Source organism: Vipera berus (genome assembly GCF_964194415.1).
Source record: "Vipera berus genome assembly, chromosome: 3".
In the NCBI taxonomy this organism is placed as follows: domain Eukaryota; kingdom Metazoa; phylum Chordata; class Lepidosauria; order Squamata; family Viperidae; genus Vipera; species Vipera berus.
In genome coordinates, this window is record NC_138204.1 from 57,633,992 (window position 1) to 57,651,888 (window position 17,897).

The window sequence follows — 17,897 nt, forward strand, 5'->3', positions numbered from 1 at the left end:
GAGACCTGCCGAGGTTTGGGGAGGCGCCCAAACCTCCCCAAAGGTCGGCAGGAGGAACGGAGACCTGCCGAGGTTTGGGGAGGTTTGGGGAGGCGCCCAAACCTCCCCAAAGGTCGGCAGGAGGAACGGAGACCTGCCGAGGTTTGGGGAGGCGCCCAAACCTCCCCAAAGGTCGGCAGGAGGAACGGAGACCTGCCGAGGTTTGGGGAGGCGCCCAAACCTCCCCAAAGGTCGGCAGGAGGAACGGAGACCTGCCGAGGTTTGGGGAGGCGCCCAAACCTCCCCAAAGGTCGGCAGGAGGAACGGAGACCTGCCGAGGTTTGGGGAGGTTTGGGGAGGCGCCCAAACCTCCCCAAAGGTCGGCAGGAGGAACGGAGACCTGCCGAGGTTTGGGGAGGTTTGGGGAGGCGCCCAAACCTCCCCAAAGGTCGGCAGGAGGAACGGAGACCTGCCGATGTTTGGGGAGGTTTGGGGAGGTGCGCGCGATCCTGGAAGCACCGAAGCCTCGGCCGCGCGCAAGTCCTCGGTAAGCTCCGGGCGGTCACTTGCTTCGCGTCTCCTGAGGGAAGGGGGGGCGACTGGAGCGGGCGTGTTTCCTCGCCTGCTGGGCGCCGCGATTTGCCCGGGGAACGCGCGGGCCCCGAATGGCAGCGTGGAGCGAGGAAGCGGACAGCCAGGGCTTCCCCGAGAGCCGCGGCCACACAGGGTATTCCTGTGTATTCAGGCTTGCAAAATGGCGGATCGAGCCTCTGCTGGCGGCAGAGGCTTGCAGAACGGTGGATCGGCTTATACTCGAGTCAATAACTTTTTCCAGTTTTTGGGGGTGAAATTGGGGGTCTCGGCTTATACTTGAGTCGGCTTATACTCAAGTATATACGGTAAAAGGTTTAAGGGCAATAAATACAGTAATGAGCCTCTGAAGCAGAAAAAAAATAGTATCGAGGGCTGACATCCTCTGGATTCGGCTATCTTTAGAGCTTTTTGAAAGTTCCAAACTCACAAGCAGGTAAATAATACCATGCTGAAACAATTTGCAAATGGTAACAATAGTGTAAAACGGGACGGGGGAGAGGGTTTTTTTTAAAAAAGTGCGTTGGAATACTGGTAATTAGCAAATAGAAGGACTAGCAGTATATCAGATCTCTATGTCCATATAAAGCTCTTTTGCAAGATCCCTCCGTCTGAAGGACAGTTTACATGATATGTCTGAATTTTTACTTTCACAATTTTATTTTTAGCACCTTAATTTTAAAAATCTTATCATGATGGATTCAGAAGTAAATTATCTGATCCAGATTCTTTTCCAATCTACAATGTTCTTCTGCAAAACTTGCTGGAAGAGTTATATTTCTATTCCTTCCTAAATACTAACATACAATAATATTCTCCCAAAATATGGATTGTTCTTTTGCAGTAAACAAAAACAGATGACATATAAAAAAGGAACATTTGGAATGACTCATTTCTGCTTTGTTTAATTTGCTCAGGATGGGTTTAATTAGCAAGAGAATTGTTAGATTTGTGTAACTATAAAGCAACTCTGGTCCAGTCACAATTCTCAGCCCAACTCATTTCAAAGGATTATTGTTGTGGGGAAAAATAGGAGGAGGAAGACTTATGTTCACTGCCTTGAGTTATTTATAAAATAAAGATGGAATTAAAAGTAAAATAAAAAATAACTACACATAAATTTTTTCTAGCATCTCTTATTTTGGGGAACTTGGATATTTGAAGAAGTTTTCATAATAGCCACATTTTTTACAAAGACAAAGCAAAGAAAAAATGAAGAACTACAAAATTAAACTGTAATTTCTATTATAAATAGAAAAAGAGCACATGTCAGATCCTCAGAAAACCATTTTTATGCTGAAAAATATCATAAGTTTCAAGTCATCTTTCCTATGAACCTGAATGCAATATCATGCCTTTCCTCTATCTTCTTTTCTGTAGATCGTTCATCCATGACAATAATCAGACAATATATATCAACAACTAGATTTTATCAATATCAATATTGATAAGGTTGACATATCAAATTATATACAGAGTCTGATCACTGATCCATTTAGCTCAATACTATCTATTCTGACAGCAATTTCTCAAGGCCTTTGATAGAGAACTCTCCCAGCACTGATAATCAATACTGGTTTTAACTTGAGAAATGCCAGGAATTGAAGCTGAAATATTTTAAATGCAAAGCAAATTATATTTTTCTTCGCACAGTTATAAAACAAATAAATATCAGATACTTTAAACCAGGATACAAAAAATAGACTAAAGTCATTTCTGTAGAACACATGTAGTAAAAGCTCATTTCTAACAGAAAACTACTATGAAGCCATGTTCAACTATGGAGGCATAACACAAGAAGTAATAACTCAATCATTGGTTTAGAAAGCTTAGAAAAATAAACAAACATCAGTAGATAGTGACTCATAAATTTTACCAGTGTTAATTGTGAATATTCTATAATATATAGGTAACCTTTGGCAAAGTTGCTATTATATACACAATAATATAAAATCAGAGCTGCCAGTTCTTTAGCTGGTGTTGCCTTCATACGTATCAAGTTCTTCCCAAGAATGTTGTTGTTAGCTGCAAAGTCGTGTCTGACCCATCGCGACCCTATGGACAATGTTCCTCCAGGCCTTCCTGTCCTCTACCATCTTCTGGAGTCCATTTAAGCTCACACCTACTGCTTCAGTGACTCCATCCAGCCACCTCATTCTCTGTCGTCCCCTTCTTCTCTTGTCCTCAATCTTTCCCAGCATTAGGCTCTTCTCCAGTGAGTTCTTCCTTCTCATTAGGTAGCCAAAGTATTTGAGTTTCAACTTCAGGATATGGCCTTCTAAAGAGCAGTCAGGGTTGATCTCCTCTAGGACTGACTGGTTTGATCGCCTTGCAGTCCAAGGGATTTGCAGGAGTCTTCTCCAGCACCATAGCTCAAAGGCCTCAATTCTTTGGCGCTCAGCCTTTCTTATGGTCCAACTTTCACTGCCATACATTGCAACTGGGAAGACCACAGCCTTGACTATAGGCACTTTTGTTGACAGGGTGATGTCTCTGCTTTTTAGTGTGCTGTCTAGATTTGTCATGGCTTTCCTCTCGAGGAGCAAGCGTCTTTTAATTTCTTGGCTACAGTCTCCATCTGCAGTGATGGAGGATGTTCTAATGTACGGGTGTAGTATACCATGATGATGATTAGTCTTATTAAATCTGTACACCATCCAATTTTCAATAACTCACAAAAATCAAAGAAAAAAGCTACAATAAAAAATTAATGTAACTTAATTTTAAAAAATTAAAATCTTTAAATAAGTGTATGTCATATCAAGGTGCTTTAATAATTTAAGTCTGACAATACAGGGTTAAGAGAATGACTAACAATAGATACAAAATTAAATATGCTTGCTTTGGAAGCATAAGTATTTATTCTGATTTATATAACTTCATTTTCCCCCCAAACTAAGCTGACTCATTTAGAGAAAAAGAACACACAAATCATGCGTGACTTAGTTTATTATGCTTGTTTTTATATTTTTAATCTTGAGAATTCATGTTCACATTTTATAATATTAATGTCAATCATAGAATGATTAGAGTGGGAAAGGACCACAAAGATCATCAATCCTCTGCAATGTGCAAGAAAACCTATTAAACCTTCCTTGGGAGGTGGCTGTCCAGTCTTTTCTCTAAAACTTTGAGAGATGCAACCAGCTGTCAATTAGATCCTTGCCTCTTCTGATCGGTGAAAGCCTCCATTATAGTGAGGACAAGGTGGATTCAAGCAGTGATAAATTCGTCACTGCAGGATGGGACATTTCCGGACCTTTTAAGGAGACCCTGGTTCACTCTCTCCTTAAAAAAAACATAACTTGATCCCACCTGCCTGGACAATTCTATCTACAGTAGTTTCCCATTTTCTCTTGCTAGGGGGTGGTAGAAAAGGTGGTTCCTTGGCAGCTTCGGGGCTTCTGGATGAAAGGAATTATCTAGACCCCTTCCAGTCATGATTCAGACCAAGTTATGGGATAGAGACAGTGTTGATCACACTTGCTAATGATCTCTGGTGAGAACAGGATGGGAGTACTGCAATTATCCTTGCTCTCTTTGACCTCTTAGCACAGACATGTCAAACATAAGGCCCGGGGGCCAGATCCGGCCCGCAAAGTGGTTTCATGTGGCCCACGAAGCCATCCTGGAAACAGTGAGGGAACGGCCCCCACTGCCTTGGCCCTGGCCCAGAGACCCTCCTTCTGCCAGAGACCCTCAGATCTGTCCCACTCCTGCCCAGGCCCCCATAGGCACCCTTGATGCGAACGATGTAGAGTTGGCCATGCCCACCCAGTAGGCCATACGCACTCTAGCCACGCCCACCCAGTAGGCCATGCCCACCCAGGCCATAACCACCCAGCCCCCTGAGGGCAACCGCAATGCTGATGCGGCCCTCAATGAAATTGAGTTTGACACCCCTGTCTTAGCAGCTCTCAATACCACTGGCTATAGTATCCCTTTGGGCCGGCTATGGGGTTTGGGGATGGGCAGAAGTCTTGCGCTGGTTTGGCTCCTTTCTCCAAGGCCGGTCCCAATTGGAACGGAGTGAGAAGTCCATCCCATGGCCACTCCTTTGTGACATACCACAGGGCTCAGTACTCTCTCCACTTCTTTTTTAACCTCTTACATAAACCTGCTGGGTGAGATCATTCGCCACCATGTGTTGAGGTATCATCAGTACGCCGATGATACTCAACATTATATCTCCACCCCTAGTGATCCAAGTGATGCTGTCATTGTACTCTCAAACTACCTGACGTCTGTGGTGGCCTGGATGGGGCAACTGGTTTCGGCTGAATCCTGGCAAAGCTGAATGGGTTTGGAGGCATAGAGCATCAAGACTTTAATTCTGGATAGGGCTGCACTTCCCCAGACAGACCCAGACTGCAGTCACAGCTAGGAGAGCTTTTTCACAACTTTGTATTGTATGCTAGCTGTGGCCCTTCCTTCATTGGGAGTCCCTATATCAGTCACTGAAGCCCTGGTCATCTCACATTTAGAGTACTGCAATGCACTCTACATGGGGCTACCCTTTGAAGAGCATTTGGAAGCTACAACCAGTCAAAATGCAGTTGCATGGGCAGTTCTTGGAGTCTCTACGGTGATCCATGTTACACCACTGCTCCATGATTACTCTATATTATATTTTAAGGCAATACATTATATCAAAATATTTATTTCTATGATTCCAAGTCACATGAAAGAGGAAGAGATCCAATATCAACCATAGTACTTAATTTTTTCTATATTTATTATTTTAAAAGATTTTAAAAATAGGAAAATGTATTTTAGGAAGCATAAAATATGAATGGAATTTGCTTTAGGTTTTTTTTATAGATACCAAAAATCATAAATATTTACATCTATTTATGTTGAGTTTATTCTTGCTACTACCCTTTATAGGTGGACAAGCTGCCATCACTTATCTGAGGAGCCATCTCACCCCACAAGCCTGCCACAGATGCATCTGCTGAGCAATTCTGGCAGGCAGGATTAGGCAGAAGAGCCTTTTCTGCCGTGGCCCCATTCCTGTGGAATACTCTACCAATGGAGAAGTGCTACCCCCCTTTTGGTCTTCTGGAAGGGTATTAAAACTTGGCTTTGGCAGTTGGTTTGGGGCCTCAAGAGGGGCACTCACCACTGGGAGGAGTTGACGGGATAAGAAGACTTTATCCCTGTGCTGTCTTCTTAGTCCTGTTTTTTGGTATGGTTTTAACTTTTTAATTTGCATAGTTTTAATACTTTCATTATTTTTCTATTTGACTTTTTATAATCTGTAAGATGCCCAGAGTCACCTATAGGGGAAATGGGTGGCATAAAAATTTAATAAATAAATAAAGTTTAATAATTTTATGTTCTCTTAACATTTCATGAATTCCGTTCAGTTATATTCCAGAAATTTCCAGTGCAAGCTAAAAATTAAATTAGTAGTCATGTTTATAGAAATTAATAGCATACATGACACATTTCAAGGGCATATAATTTTAATGGAAGGTTCCTCATATGGTAACATATTTCTGTAATTAGTCTAGACATACATCTGAGAGCTAAAAGTGATTATTTTATTTATTTTATTTATTTTTATTCCATTTATATCCTGCCCTTCTCCGAAGACTCAGGGCGGCTTACAAGCTTAGCAGTAGCCTTCATTCTATGTATATGCCTGCTTATTAGGGCTTTCACACACACCCCAGCGGCATTATTACAAAGTCAGCTTAATTGCCCCCAACAATCTGGGTCCTCATTTTACCTACCTCGGAAGGATGGAAGGCTGAGTCAACCTTGAGCCTGGTGGGATGCGAACCTGCACTAATTGCAGGCAGCTGGTGTTACTTAAGGAGGCATTAGCCCACTGCTCCACCAAGGCTCTCAATTAGGAAAGGAATTCATGCAAGCCATATTTACTTCTTTAGACCTTTATGACAAATTTTCAATCTGTTCAGTGTACCAAATATTGGACCTGATACGTACATCAATACTTAGACTGGACATACATATACCGTATCCTACACCAATACTTTTGGTCCTTATATTTCAAACAAATGCTTAACAACAAATGTGAACATAACCCAATCTCCTTTCTGTGTAGGTTAGATCCAGTATCTACATTTTACATTTTGTAGGACTGTGCAAAGGATTCAAAGGAGCTCTTTGAGTGACACAGGTCACTAAAGCAAAGCTGTGCTACAAGGGTAGCTGATTCAACAGCTTTCTCAGATTATAACTGCATACACATGCACTTCACTCCTGTCAATCCCAGGAGAAGTGCTATTTATTTATTTATTTGTTTGTTTTTATAAACCGCCCTTCTCCCGAGGGACTCAGGGCGGTGTACAGAGTAAGGTAGGTATACATATTGAAACAATACTGAAAAACAATAGTCAAAACAAACTGGGACCCCAATTAGAGCTATCAGGCCAGGCCGGACTGCTGGAACAGGTAAGTTTTTAAGTCGCGCCGGAAGGTGCGGAGGTCGGGGGCCATCCGGATTTCAGTTGGCAAGCTGTTCCAGAGGGCTGGCGCACCCACTGAGAATGCCCTCCCCCTGGGGGCCACCAGCCGACATTCCTTGAGCGGTGGCACCCTGAGGAGGCCCTCTCTGTGGGAGCGCACAGGATGGTGGGGTGTTGACATTGGCAGAAGGTGCTCCCGTAGGTAGTCCGGACCCATGCCATGTAGGGCTTTGTATGTCATTGTTAGCACCTTGAATTTCACTCGGAAGGCAACCGGAAGCCAGTGCAGCGCACGGAGGAGAGGTGTGATATGGGAGTATCGGGAGGCCCCCAAAAGTGTCCGTGCCGCTGCACTTTGCACCAGTTGAAGCTTCCGAGTGGATCTCAAGGGCAGCCCCATGTAGAGAGCGTTACAGTAGTCTAGGCGAGAGGTCACAAGGGCATGGGTGACTGTACGTAAGGCATCCAGGTCCAGATAGGGTCGTAGTTGGCGCACCAGTCGAACCCGGGAGAAGGCCCCCCCCCTATGCATAAAGGCTACATGGTAAGGTCTCCAATAAGTCACAACTTGACTCTCGTGCCTTAACACTTTTAAGGTGTGATTTGTTTGTGCCAACATGCTTGGTGAAACTATTCTTTGAGTGCTTTTCACTAACATTTTCATAAATGTATTTGATCCAGGAGGCAAGTGAATAGAAAGGACACCCAGAAATATAGCATAGACAAATAGAAAGGATTAAGAATAATAGAAAGAGACAAGGAACTAAGAATATACATAAGCCTGAGACAACACTGGCTTCTGAGCTTCCAAAGAGCACTGTCTGAATATTTAAAACATGAAGGATCATATGCAGTATGTAGTAAAATTAAAATTAATTTGCACCTATACAGACAAGTGTACTTTAAAATTTATTTGCACCTACACAGACAGATGCACTTGTGAGCACCCAGTCACATACATGCAAACACACACACCTTTTCTTACTTTAATATGTTTGGGTGTGAAAGTCTATTCATGAGCTGAACTTCTTTCAACATATTTGCACGATTGCTGCTTAGTGTATTCATCTTCAGGGCCATGACTTGATCTGATACTTTATGCCGCACCTAAACAAATCCAAAGAAGAAAAAAGATGAATTCATTTTCCCGGTGGAACATAAGAAAAACCCATTGATTCAACATAGCCTATAACATGCAATTTTATTTAAACCACTCTTGACAAATTAATAAACATTCCCACAACTTTAGAGGTTATGTAATTTCATTCTGTTTTATTAATCTATGTACATTTGCTTATGCAATTAGTGAAATCTGAATCCATGAAAAAATGCATATATTTCTTTTTTATAGCTTCATTGGCAAATTAGCATGCTTAAAGGATTGATGTACACATTAGTTCACACTTTACATTTCACAAGCCATAAAGTCTTTTATGGTACTTCTACAATAGACAGCTACTGTTATACATCATAATGCTAACAAAAATAATGTATTTTAATCATTGGACCTCTTGTTCGAATGCTAATATTCTACAGTGAAGTTTTCTGATTTGTCCAGTGTTCGCAGTTGAACACATTCCCTTCAACTGCAGTTATTAACTGGAAAACCATTGGAAAGGCTTTACTTCTGGGCTGGCTTGCACTTCCTGGGCTGATGGCCTTTGTTTGAAGACCAAGTAGAGGCCACAACCAGGATGGTCTTTGTCCAACTTTGGCTGGTGTGAAAAATGTGGTCTTTCCTGGAGTAGTGGCACTAAGGACAGTCACTCCCATCCTTTCTGCCGGATTACTGTAATTTATATGGTGCTGTCCTTAAAAAACCACCTTGAAACTTCAGTTGGTACAAAATGCAGCTGCACAGATGTTTTATAGGACAGAATGCATGATAAGAGAGTGTGTCTGCTGTGGATCCCAATATACTGTGGTATCCAAGAAGAGGAGGTGTGGAATCAAGCATTCCGTTACTGTATTTGCTCTGGAATGAACAACAGCCTTCCCTTTAGAATATTACAGAATCTTATCAAGACATGACTATTCTGGAAGGCCCTTAGTCATTTCCCCCATACCCAAGTTTAGAATGATGAAGCACTAGAAATAAATGAGGATGAAGAATATTATAGTATTACAATTAGTAATAGGTTGTGATATTAATATTGTACTGTTTTATATGACTGTTTTTATCATGCATATAACCGGATTATGAACTACATGGGTTGACTGTAACAGGATGGAATAAAATTTCATAAATCAACTATTAATTTATATGGTTATTCACAAATCATTTTATATAAAACCTCTCTGTTTCACAGAACTCAGGAGAAATACAATAAAAATACAACACCGTACACTACTGCCTACTAAATACATGCAAAAACGTAAACCTTTTCTGCATACCAACACAACTGCATCAAACCACAAATGATAAAACAGGGAAAGTATTTGTAGTTCTTTGCATATCCCATGTTCCAGAAAAGAACCTGTTGAACAAGATGCCACAAATAACCTTCTAAAAATGCCTATAATTGACATTTTCACTTTATACTAGACATAATTTGGTCTGGAAAAAAATTTCATCATATTTGTCTTTTTCCTATGATCTTGCACACTAAGAGAATTGGTACTATCTATTAAGCATAAATTATTTTCAGGTACGGTATATCTCTCAGGTGACTGAAGGTTTGCTAAAGACATCAACACTTAGGAACTTTTTGGAAGCCCTGTGATATATTTACATTCTTGTACTGAACAACCATCATGCCTTCAAATGATAAATCCTGCCAGAATGGACTAAGAACTTCTGAGACAATGCCTTACTTATCCTCCTCAAATTGCATGAGGAGGATCTTCCACTGTAATCCTTAGACTGAAGACCTTGCTCTTCTGAAGAGTCCTTGGTACTCTCTGAACTTGGTTGTTTTCTTGCAGATGTTTTGTTAAGCAATTAAATAACATCTTCAGTGCTAGAAGGAAGTGGGGTTTGTTGTATTTATCTACAGTAGATTGCCCTGGATTGTTTGCTTTATCTTTTCCCCCTCAAATTTTAAATAAATATTTCACTAAATGATTTTTACTATTTTGCTTTAGTAATTTAATGGTAAATTGCCTTGAATGTCCTGTTTGGGAAGTGTTATCTTAAATAAATAAACAATCTAATTCCCTGCCCACCATATGTTGCATGAGGTTACACTGCTTTAAGTAAGTAGTTCACTGGTTAGAATGTTACAGCTAAAATGAAGTATGCTGCTATTTAATGCTGGACAAACTCTTACAAGAGTCAGAACACTAAATAAATGGATTACTTTTAGGGAAAGTTTAGCGTGGGGGAAAATCAGAAACTAACTTTGAAAGTTCCAATTTAAAAAGAAGTTTGATTCAAAGTAAAAATCAAGTTATGAATTAGTCTTGCCTATTTAAGTATTCTCACAGAAATAGAGATACTTACTAAGTAGTTCCAATTTAGATTTATGCCACAAAAGTAATATCTATTCTTCTCTAAACACCCCAACATGTCTAATAAATATTATACACAATGACATGTACATATATATGGTCCTTGTTTAACAACTACTAATTCAGTGATAATTCAAACTCATGACAGTGCTGAACAAATGATATTTATGATTGGTCCTTAAACTTCAGCTGTCACAGTGCCCCCACGATCACATGACTGCAATCCAGGTGCTCAGCAACTTGCAGTGTCTTGTAATCACATACCGTATATACTTGAGTATAAGCCGACTCGAATATAAGCCGAGACCCCTAATTTTACCCCCAAAAATTGGAAAAAGTTGGTGACTCGAGTATAAGCCGAGGCTGGGAAATGCAGCAGCTCACGGTAAATTTCAAAAATAAAAATACAGGTAGATAACAATAAAATTGCTTTAATTGAGGCATGTGGAAAAGAGGGTCAACAAAAACAATATATTATCAGTATATTCAACAAAAACAATATATTATCAGTATATTCAACAAAAACAATATATTATCAGTATATTCAACAAAAACAATATATAACATTAAAGTATTAACAATAACTTTAAATGTACAAAAACCTTAACTCAATAAGCAACCAAGCTAAAACACAAGCATCAAAATCCTTCAAAACTGGATTCCTCCTCCTCATCTGTATCTGCAAACAGAGCTTCATATACATTGTCACAGAGTTCGCTGTCATCACTATCACAGTTGTTGTCCTCATACAAAGCAGTGTCTTCACTGCCATCCATAGCATTACTTATGCCACATTTCCTGAAGGCGTGCTTCACCATGTCCTCTGGAATCTCTTCCCATGCATCACGAACCCACTTTGCTATCAGTTCTATGTCAGGCTTCATCATATTTCCACCTTTTGTTAGTCGGGCTTGACCAGATGACATCCATTCGCACCACATCTTTCGCACACGGTCTTTGAAAGGTTTATTTAAACACACATCTAAGGGCTGTAATACAGATGTAAGCCCACCTGGAATAACGGCTAAAGTAACTTGAGAAGACTTTGCCAATGTTTTTATGTCATCAGATGTGTGGGCTCTGAACATATCCCAAACTAGCAATGATGGTTTTTTCTTTAAGGCTGCTCCTGGTCGTCCATTCCAAACTTCTTCCAGCCACTTTTTTGTTTCATCTTCATCCATCCAGCCTTTAACATGTGGACGCACTGTAATTCGTGGTGGGAATTTGACCTTTTTAGGCAAGGTCTTTCTTTTAAAAATAATGACAGGCCGCAGCTTAGTTCCATTAGCCAAACATGACAGAACAACTGTAAAATGGTTTTTCTCATTACCTGTGGTTCTGAGTAAAACAGTTTTGTCTCCCAAACTTGCCACGGTTCTGTTGCTTGGAAGATCAAAGGTCATAGGTGTTTCATCCATATTCCCAATATCTCCCAGGTCATAGTTATGGATCTTTCTTTGTTTTATGATGAATGAATGGAATGACATCACTTTTTCATCAAGGTCTTTTGGCAACTTCTGTGAAATCTTTGTTCTTTGCCGCAAACATAGTGTCAGAATCCATTTATATCACATTTCATAATTGTATAGGTAGAACAACGTGCTATTACTGGGGATTCTGCCATCTCTCCGAGGGGGGGGGAGAGGATGGTTACTAAAGCGATTTTCAAACAACAGGGGATGTTTTAACGGGGGAAGGGAGGGGGACAGACAGATCTGGTTTGTGTCTTCATTTACAACTGAAAAAGGGAAGCAATAACCATAAAACCAAGGAGAGTTCCCTTTCCCATGGAAGGACCTGACACCTAGCAACTGATGACAGCCTGACCAAATGGATGAGGGGAGGGACTGGAATGGGAATGGTTTATATAGGATTGAAATGTAACTTTTCTCAGATTCCGTCTTGTATTCCCACAATCGATTCCTTCCTAGTAAACATTTTCCTTTTGGACTAAACTTGCATCCAAGAGTTCTTATTTCCTAAGATGTGGATTGAGGTGGGTCCTGACACATAGGCCATACCTATTCATGAAACCAGTACACCATCCTGCTGACGCAACAAAATTTTCAATGCCTGGTACTTTTAATTTGTCATCTTTAGCCATTTGAAGGGCACGTAAGCGAATTCCCATGCGTGTTACGCAGTAACCATTTTGACGACACTCCATAACCCATTTATGCAATTCAGTCTCTAGAGCCACATATGGAGTTGTTAAGCTTTTTTTGCCTTTGGAATCTTTTCCAACTCAGCTTTCATTTTCCGCCACTCCCTCACTTGTTTTTCATCAACACCAAATTCCCTACTTGCAATACTGTTATTGCTTTTTTCTGCTCTTGACACAACCTTTAGTTTGAAAGCAGCTTCGTATGACCTGCGTCTTTGTTTTGGTGCAGGATTAGAAGTACTGGGCTCCATTTCTAACAGGAATGGGGAGGTCTGCTAGGGAGGCGGCAGTCAAGCGTTGTTTCCCTCCTCGTGGGTGTGTGTGTGTGGGGGGGAGGGGGCAGTCAAGCGTTGTTTCCCTCCTCAGTCAAGCTTGTTTCCCTCCTCGTGCGTGCGTGTGTGTGGGGGGGGGCTTGTTTCCCTCCTCAGTCAAGCTTGTTTCCCTCCTCGTGCGTGCGTGTCTGCGTGCGTGTGTGTGTGTGTGTGTGTGTGTGGCAGTCAAGCGTTGTTTCCCTCAGTCAAGCTTGTTTCCCTCCTCGTGCGTGTGTGTGTGTGTGTGTGTGTGTGTGGCAGTAAAGCGTTGTTTCCACGTGGCTGGCTGGGCTGCTGCGCCACCGCTGGTCCCGGGCGAGGCAGCGGGCGAGTAAGCGATGGGGGGGAACCGGCGGCGGTGGTGAGTTGGAGGCGCAGCAGGCGAGGCAGCGGGCGAGCGAGAGATGGGGGAAAGCGGCGGCGGTTGTTGGGGGCGCAGCAGGCGAGGCAGCGGGCGAGCGAGAGATGGGGGAAAGCGGCGGCGGTTGTTGGGGGCGCAGCAGGCGAGGCAGCGGGCGAGCGAGAGATGGGGGAAAGCGGCGGCGGCGGTTGTTGGGGGCGCAGCAGGCGAGGCAGCGGGCGAGCGAGAGATGGGGAAAGCGGCGGCGGCAGTTGTTGGGGGCGCAGCAGGCGAGGCAGCGGGCGAGCGAGAGATGGGGGAAAGCGGCGGCGGTTGTTGGGGGCGCAGCAGGCGAGGCAGCGGGCGAGCGAGAGATGGGGAAAGCGGCGGCGGTTGTTGGGGGCGCAGCAGGCGAGGCAGCGGGCGAGCGAGAGATGGGGGAAAGCGGCGGCGGCGGTTGTTGGGGGCGCAGCAGGCGAGGCAGCGGGCGAGCGAGAGATGGGGGAAAGCGGCGGCGGTTGTTGGGGGCACAGCAGGCGAGGCAGCGGGCGAGCGAGAGATGGGGGAAAGCGGCGGCGGCGGCGGTTGTTGGGGGCGCAGCAGGCGAGGCAGCGGGCGAGCGAGAGATGGGGAAAGCGGCGGCGGCAGTTGTTGGGGGCGCAGCAGGCGAGGCAGCGGGCGAGCGAGAGATGGGGGAAAGCGGCGGCAGTTGTTGGGGGCGCAGCAGGCGAGGCAGCGGGCGAGCGAGAGATGGGGGAAAGCGGCGGCGGCGGTTGTTGGGGGCGCAGCAGGCGAGGCAGCGGGCGAGCGAGAGATGGGGGAAAGCGGCGGCGGTTGTTGGGGACGCAGCAGGCGAGGCAGCGGGCGAGCGAGAGATGGGGGAAAGCGGCGGCGGCGGTTGTTGGGGGCGCAGCAGGCGAGGCAGCGGGCGAGCGAGAGATGGGGAAAGCGGCGGCGGCGGTTGTTGGGGGCGCAGCAGGCGAGGCAGCGGGCGAGCGAGAGATGGGGAAAGCGGCGGCGGCGGTTGTTGGGGGCGCAGCAGGCGAGGCAGCGGGCGAGCGAGAGATGGGGGAAAGCGGCGGCGGTGGTTGTTGGGGGCGCAGCAGGCGAGGCAGCGGGCGAGCGAGAGATGGGGGAAAGCGGCGGCGGTTGTTGGGGGCGCAGCAGGCGAGGCAGCGGGCGAGCGAGAGATGGGGGAAAGCGGCGGCGGTGAGTTGGGGGCGCAGCGGGCGAGGCAGCGGGCGAGCGAGAGATGGGGGGAAAGCGGCGGCGGCGGTTGTTGGGGGCACAGCAGGCGAGGCAGCGGGCGAGCGAGAGATGGGGGAAAGCGGCGGCGGCGGTTGTTGGGGGCGCAGCAGGCGAGGCAGCGGGCGAGCGAGAGATGGGGAAAGCGGCGGCGGCAGTTGTTGGGGGCGCAGCAGGCGAGGCAGCGGGCGAGCGAGAGATGGGGAAAGCGGCGGCGGTTGTTGGGGGCACAGCAGGCGAGGCAGTGGGCGAGCGAGAGATGGGGGAAAGCGGCGGCGGCGGTTGTTGGGGGCGCAGCAGGCGAGGCAGCGGGCGAGCGAGAGATGGGGAAAGCGGCGGCGGCAGTTGTTGGGGGCGCAGCAGGCGAGGCAGCGGGCGAGCGAGAGATGGGGGAAAGCGGCGGCAGTTGTTGGGGGCGCAGCAGGCGAGGCAGCGGGCAAGCGAGAGATGGGGGAAAGCGGCGGCGGCGGTTGTTGGGGGCGCAGCAGGCGAGGCAGCGGGCGAGCGAGAGATGGGGGAAAGCGGCGGCGGTTGTTGGGGACGCAGCAGGCGAGGCAGCGGGCGAGGGAGAGATGGGGGAAAGCGGCGGCGGCGGTTGTTGGGGGCGCAGCAGGCGAGGCAGCGGGCGAGCGAGAGATGGGGAAAGCGGCGGCGGTTGTTGGGGGCGCAGCAGGCGAGGCAGCGGGCGAGCGAGAGATGGGGGAAAGCGGCGGCGGCGGTTGTTGGGGGCGCAGCAGGCGAGGCAGCGGGCGAGCGAGAGATGGGGAAAGCGGCGGCGGCGGTTGTTGGGGGCGCAGCAGGCGAGGCAGCGGGCGAGCGAGAGATGGGGGAAAGCGGCGGCGGTGGTTGTTGGGGGCGCAGCAGGCGAGGCAGCGGGCGAGCAAGAGATGGGGGAAAGCGGCGGCGGTTGTTGGGGGCGCAGCAGGCGAGGCAGCGGGCGAGCGAGAGATGGGGGAAAGCGGCGGCGGTGAGTTGGGGGCGCAGCGGGCGAGGCAGCGGGCGAGCGAGAGATGGGGGGGAAAGCGGCGGCGGCGGTTGTTGGGGGCGCAGCAGGCGAGGCAGCTTCTCTCAGCAGCCTGTTCCGAACGAAGGGACAGTTCTTTTTTTTTTGTTGACTGGAGTATAAGCCGAAGTGGAGTTTTTCAGCCCAAAAAGTGGGCTGAAAAATTCGGCTTATACTCAAGTATATACGGTAATTGTGATTTGCAATTTTACCTGCTGGCTCCCCACAAGCCAAATCAATGGGAAAGCTGGTACGAAGTCAGAAACAAAGTGAAGTCCTCACTTAAAAAACCCATGGTATGCAATACCATATGGTATATTAGAATACAACTAGTATAAGTCCTTGGGTTTCATGAGACACTTAAAACAGGAGACATCATAAATCAGTTCATCAAATAGAAAAGAAAATGTACATACAATATATATTCCCAAACCACAGAGCATTGTGTTTTATTTTTATTTTTATATTGGGTTTTTTGTTTGTCTCACTGGTTGCGTTTTTTTGCATTTGGGTTATTTATTTTTTACTTTTGATTCTTAAATTTTTGGGACTTCTTTGCTTTGAGTGTTTTACTGATCACATTATGTTTAAATATTATCAAATTTATCATTATTATCTAATTTATTGCTGCCCATCTTATGGTTCAAGGTGACTCTGGACTGCTTACAGTAAGATGTAAATAATTATTTTAATCAAGAAATAAAGCCACAGGTTATCATTAAATCATTTATATTGTAAGCTTCCAATGTATCACTTGATATATTCCTTTTTTTTAAAAAAATGGCACTGTGTGGCCTATAATTCTAAATGATGATGTACAATACAAACCTATAACTACTGAGCCAGTCCCTTGAGACCAAATGCCAAGATCAATGCCTGTGAAAGGAAGTTATCCTGAAAGCCACCTGTTCTATAGCAAGGAAAAGAAATATTTTTTTTCAAACTAAATCAAATTGAGATATAAATATTTAACTAATAGTGAGAACTAAGAATAAGCATTAAACTTTGCCAGCAAATGCATACTCTGCAATCAACAAAGAGACAGAAGTACTGTAACTAATTTTTAAAATAACCCTATACATTATGTTTTACATATTGTTGATATGTTATTATAACTGAAGGTATATAGGTTTAGGCATAGAATTAAGTTGATAGAACTTAAGTTTCCCTGAAAATACTGAGATATTGGATTACAATACAGCCCAACTTCACTTAATTAATCTAGACCAGGGGTGTCAAACTCAATTTCATTGAGGGCCGCATCAACATTGCAGTTGCCCTCAAGGGGCCGGGTGGGTGTGGCCTAGGTGGGTGTGGCCTACTGGGTGGGCGTGGCTAGTGTGTATGTCCTACTGGGTGGGCATGGCCAGCTCTACATCGTTCGCATGATGGGGGCCCGGGCAGGAGTGGGACAGATCTGAGGGTCTCTGGCAGAAGGAGGGTCTCTGGGCCAGGGCCAAGGCAGTGGGGGCCGTTCCCTCACTGTTTCCAGGATGGCTTCGCGGGCCACATGAAACCACTTTGCGGGCCGGATCCGGCCCCCGGGCCTTGTGTTTGACATGTCTGATCTAGACCAATACAACACATAGGACTCTGAAAAAGTGTCACCATGTTTGCAAGTTAGTAAGAGTAGTAAGAGGAAGTACATACTTACAGTTTTAAAAACTAATTCATAGGAATTTGCACAAGCAGCAAGGAACTGTGGCTACACAGTGTTTACATCAATAAACCTCATGTTCTAACTGTCAAAATGAAAACTCTTCATATCATCCCCCATTAGCATCTATGATACTAAATTAAATTTGGTAAGAAACGCAAAGTATTTGTTTCCTAGAATCAACTGAACATGAAGAAACTGAAACTAAAAAGTAGGTCTATTATTAATCACTTATCAAATTTGAATTATTATTGGTATGAGATTTAAATTCATAACTTTTTATAATAGTGATTAGATTGGGGAGGGTTTCTTTTGGCAAACTTACAATAAGGTAATAGTTTTCATAGTCATTTAAGTCAACATAGTATTCCTTTGGTAAAATGCATACATATGTACAAATGTGTGTGCATGTGGAGAGAGAGAGAGAGAGAGAGAGAGACTGTATAAATATATACATTATGTATATGTAAATATGAATTTAAACTACAGACTTTTATTTACTTTTATCTCACATTTTAAAGAGCAGCCTTAAAAGAGTCAGGTTAAGAAACACTAATGCATAGAATGAAACTCTTTGAATTTGGGAAGAGCCTTGGTGGAGCAGTGGGCTAATGCCTCCTTAAGTAACACCAGCTGCCTGCAATTAGTGCAGGTTCGAGTCCCACCAGGCTCAAGGTTGACTCAGCCTTCCATCCTTCCGAGGTAGGTAAAATGAGG

At 45.0% G+C, this 17,897-nt stretch overlaps 1 protein-coding gene across 1 annotated transcript in view; it reads right to left on the reverse strand.

The window, feature by feature from the left end:
• TESK2 (testis associated actin remodelling kinase 2) overlaps positions 1-17,897 on the reverse strand; it is a 78,938-nt gene that overhangs the window by 52,135 nt on the left and 8,906 nt on the right. Inside the window, exon 3 of the mRNA XM_081325680.1 lies at positions 7,993-8,114. Within this exon, the coding sequence (XP_081181806.1) occupies positions 7,993-8,114 (122 nt within the window). The remainder of the gene's footprint in view (positions 1-7,992; positions 8,115-17,897) is intronic.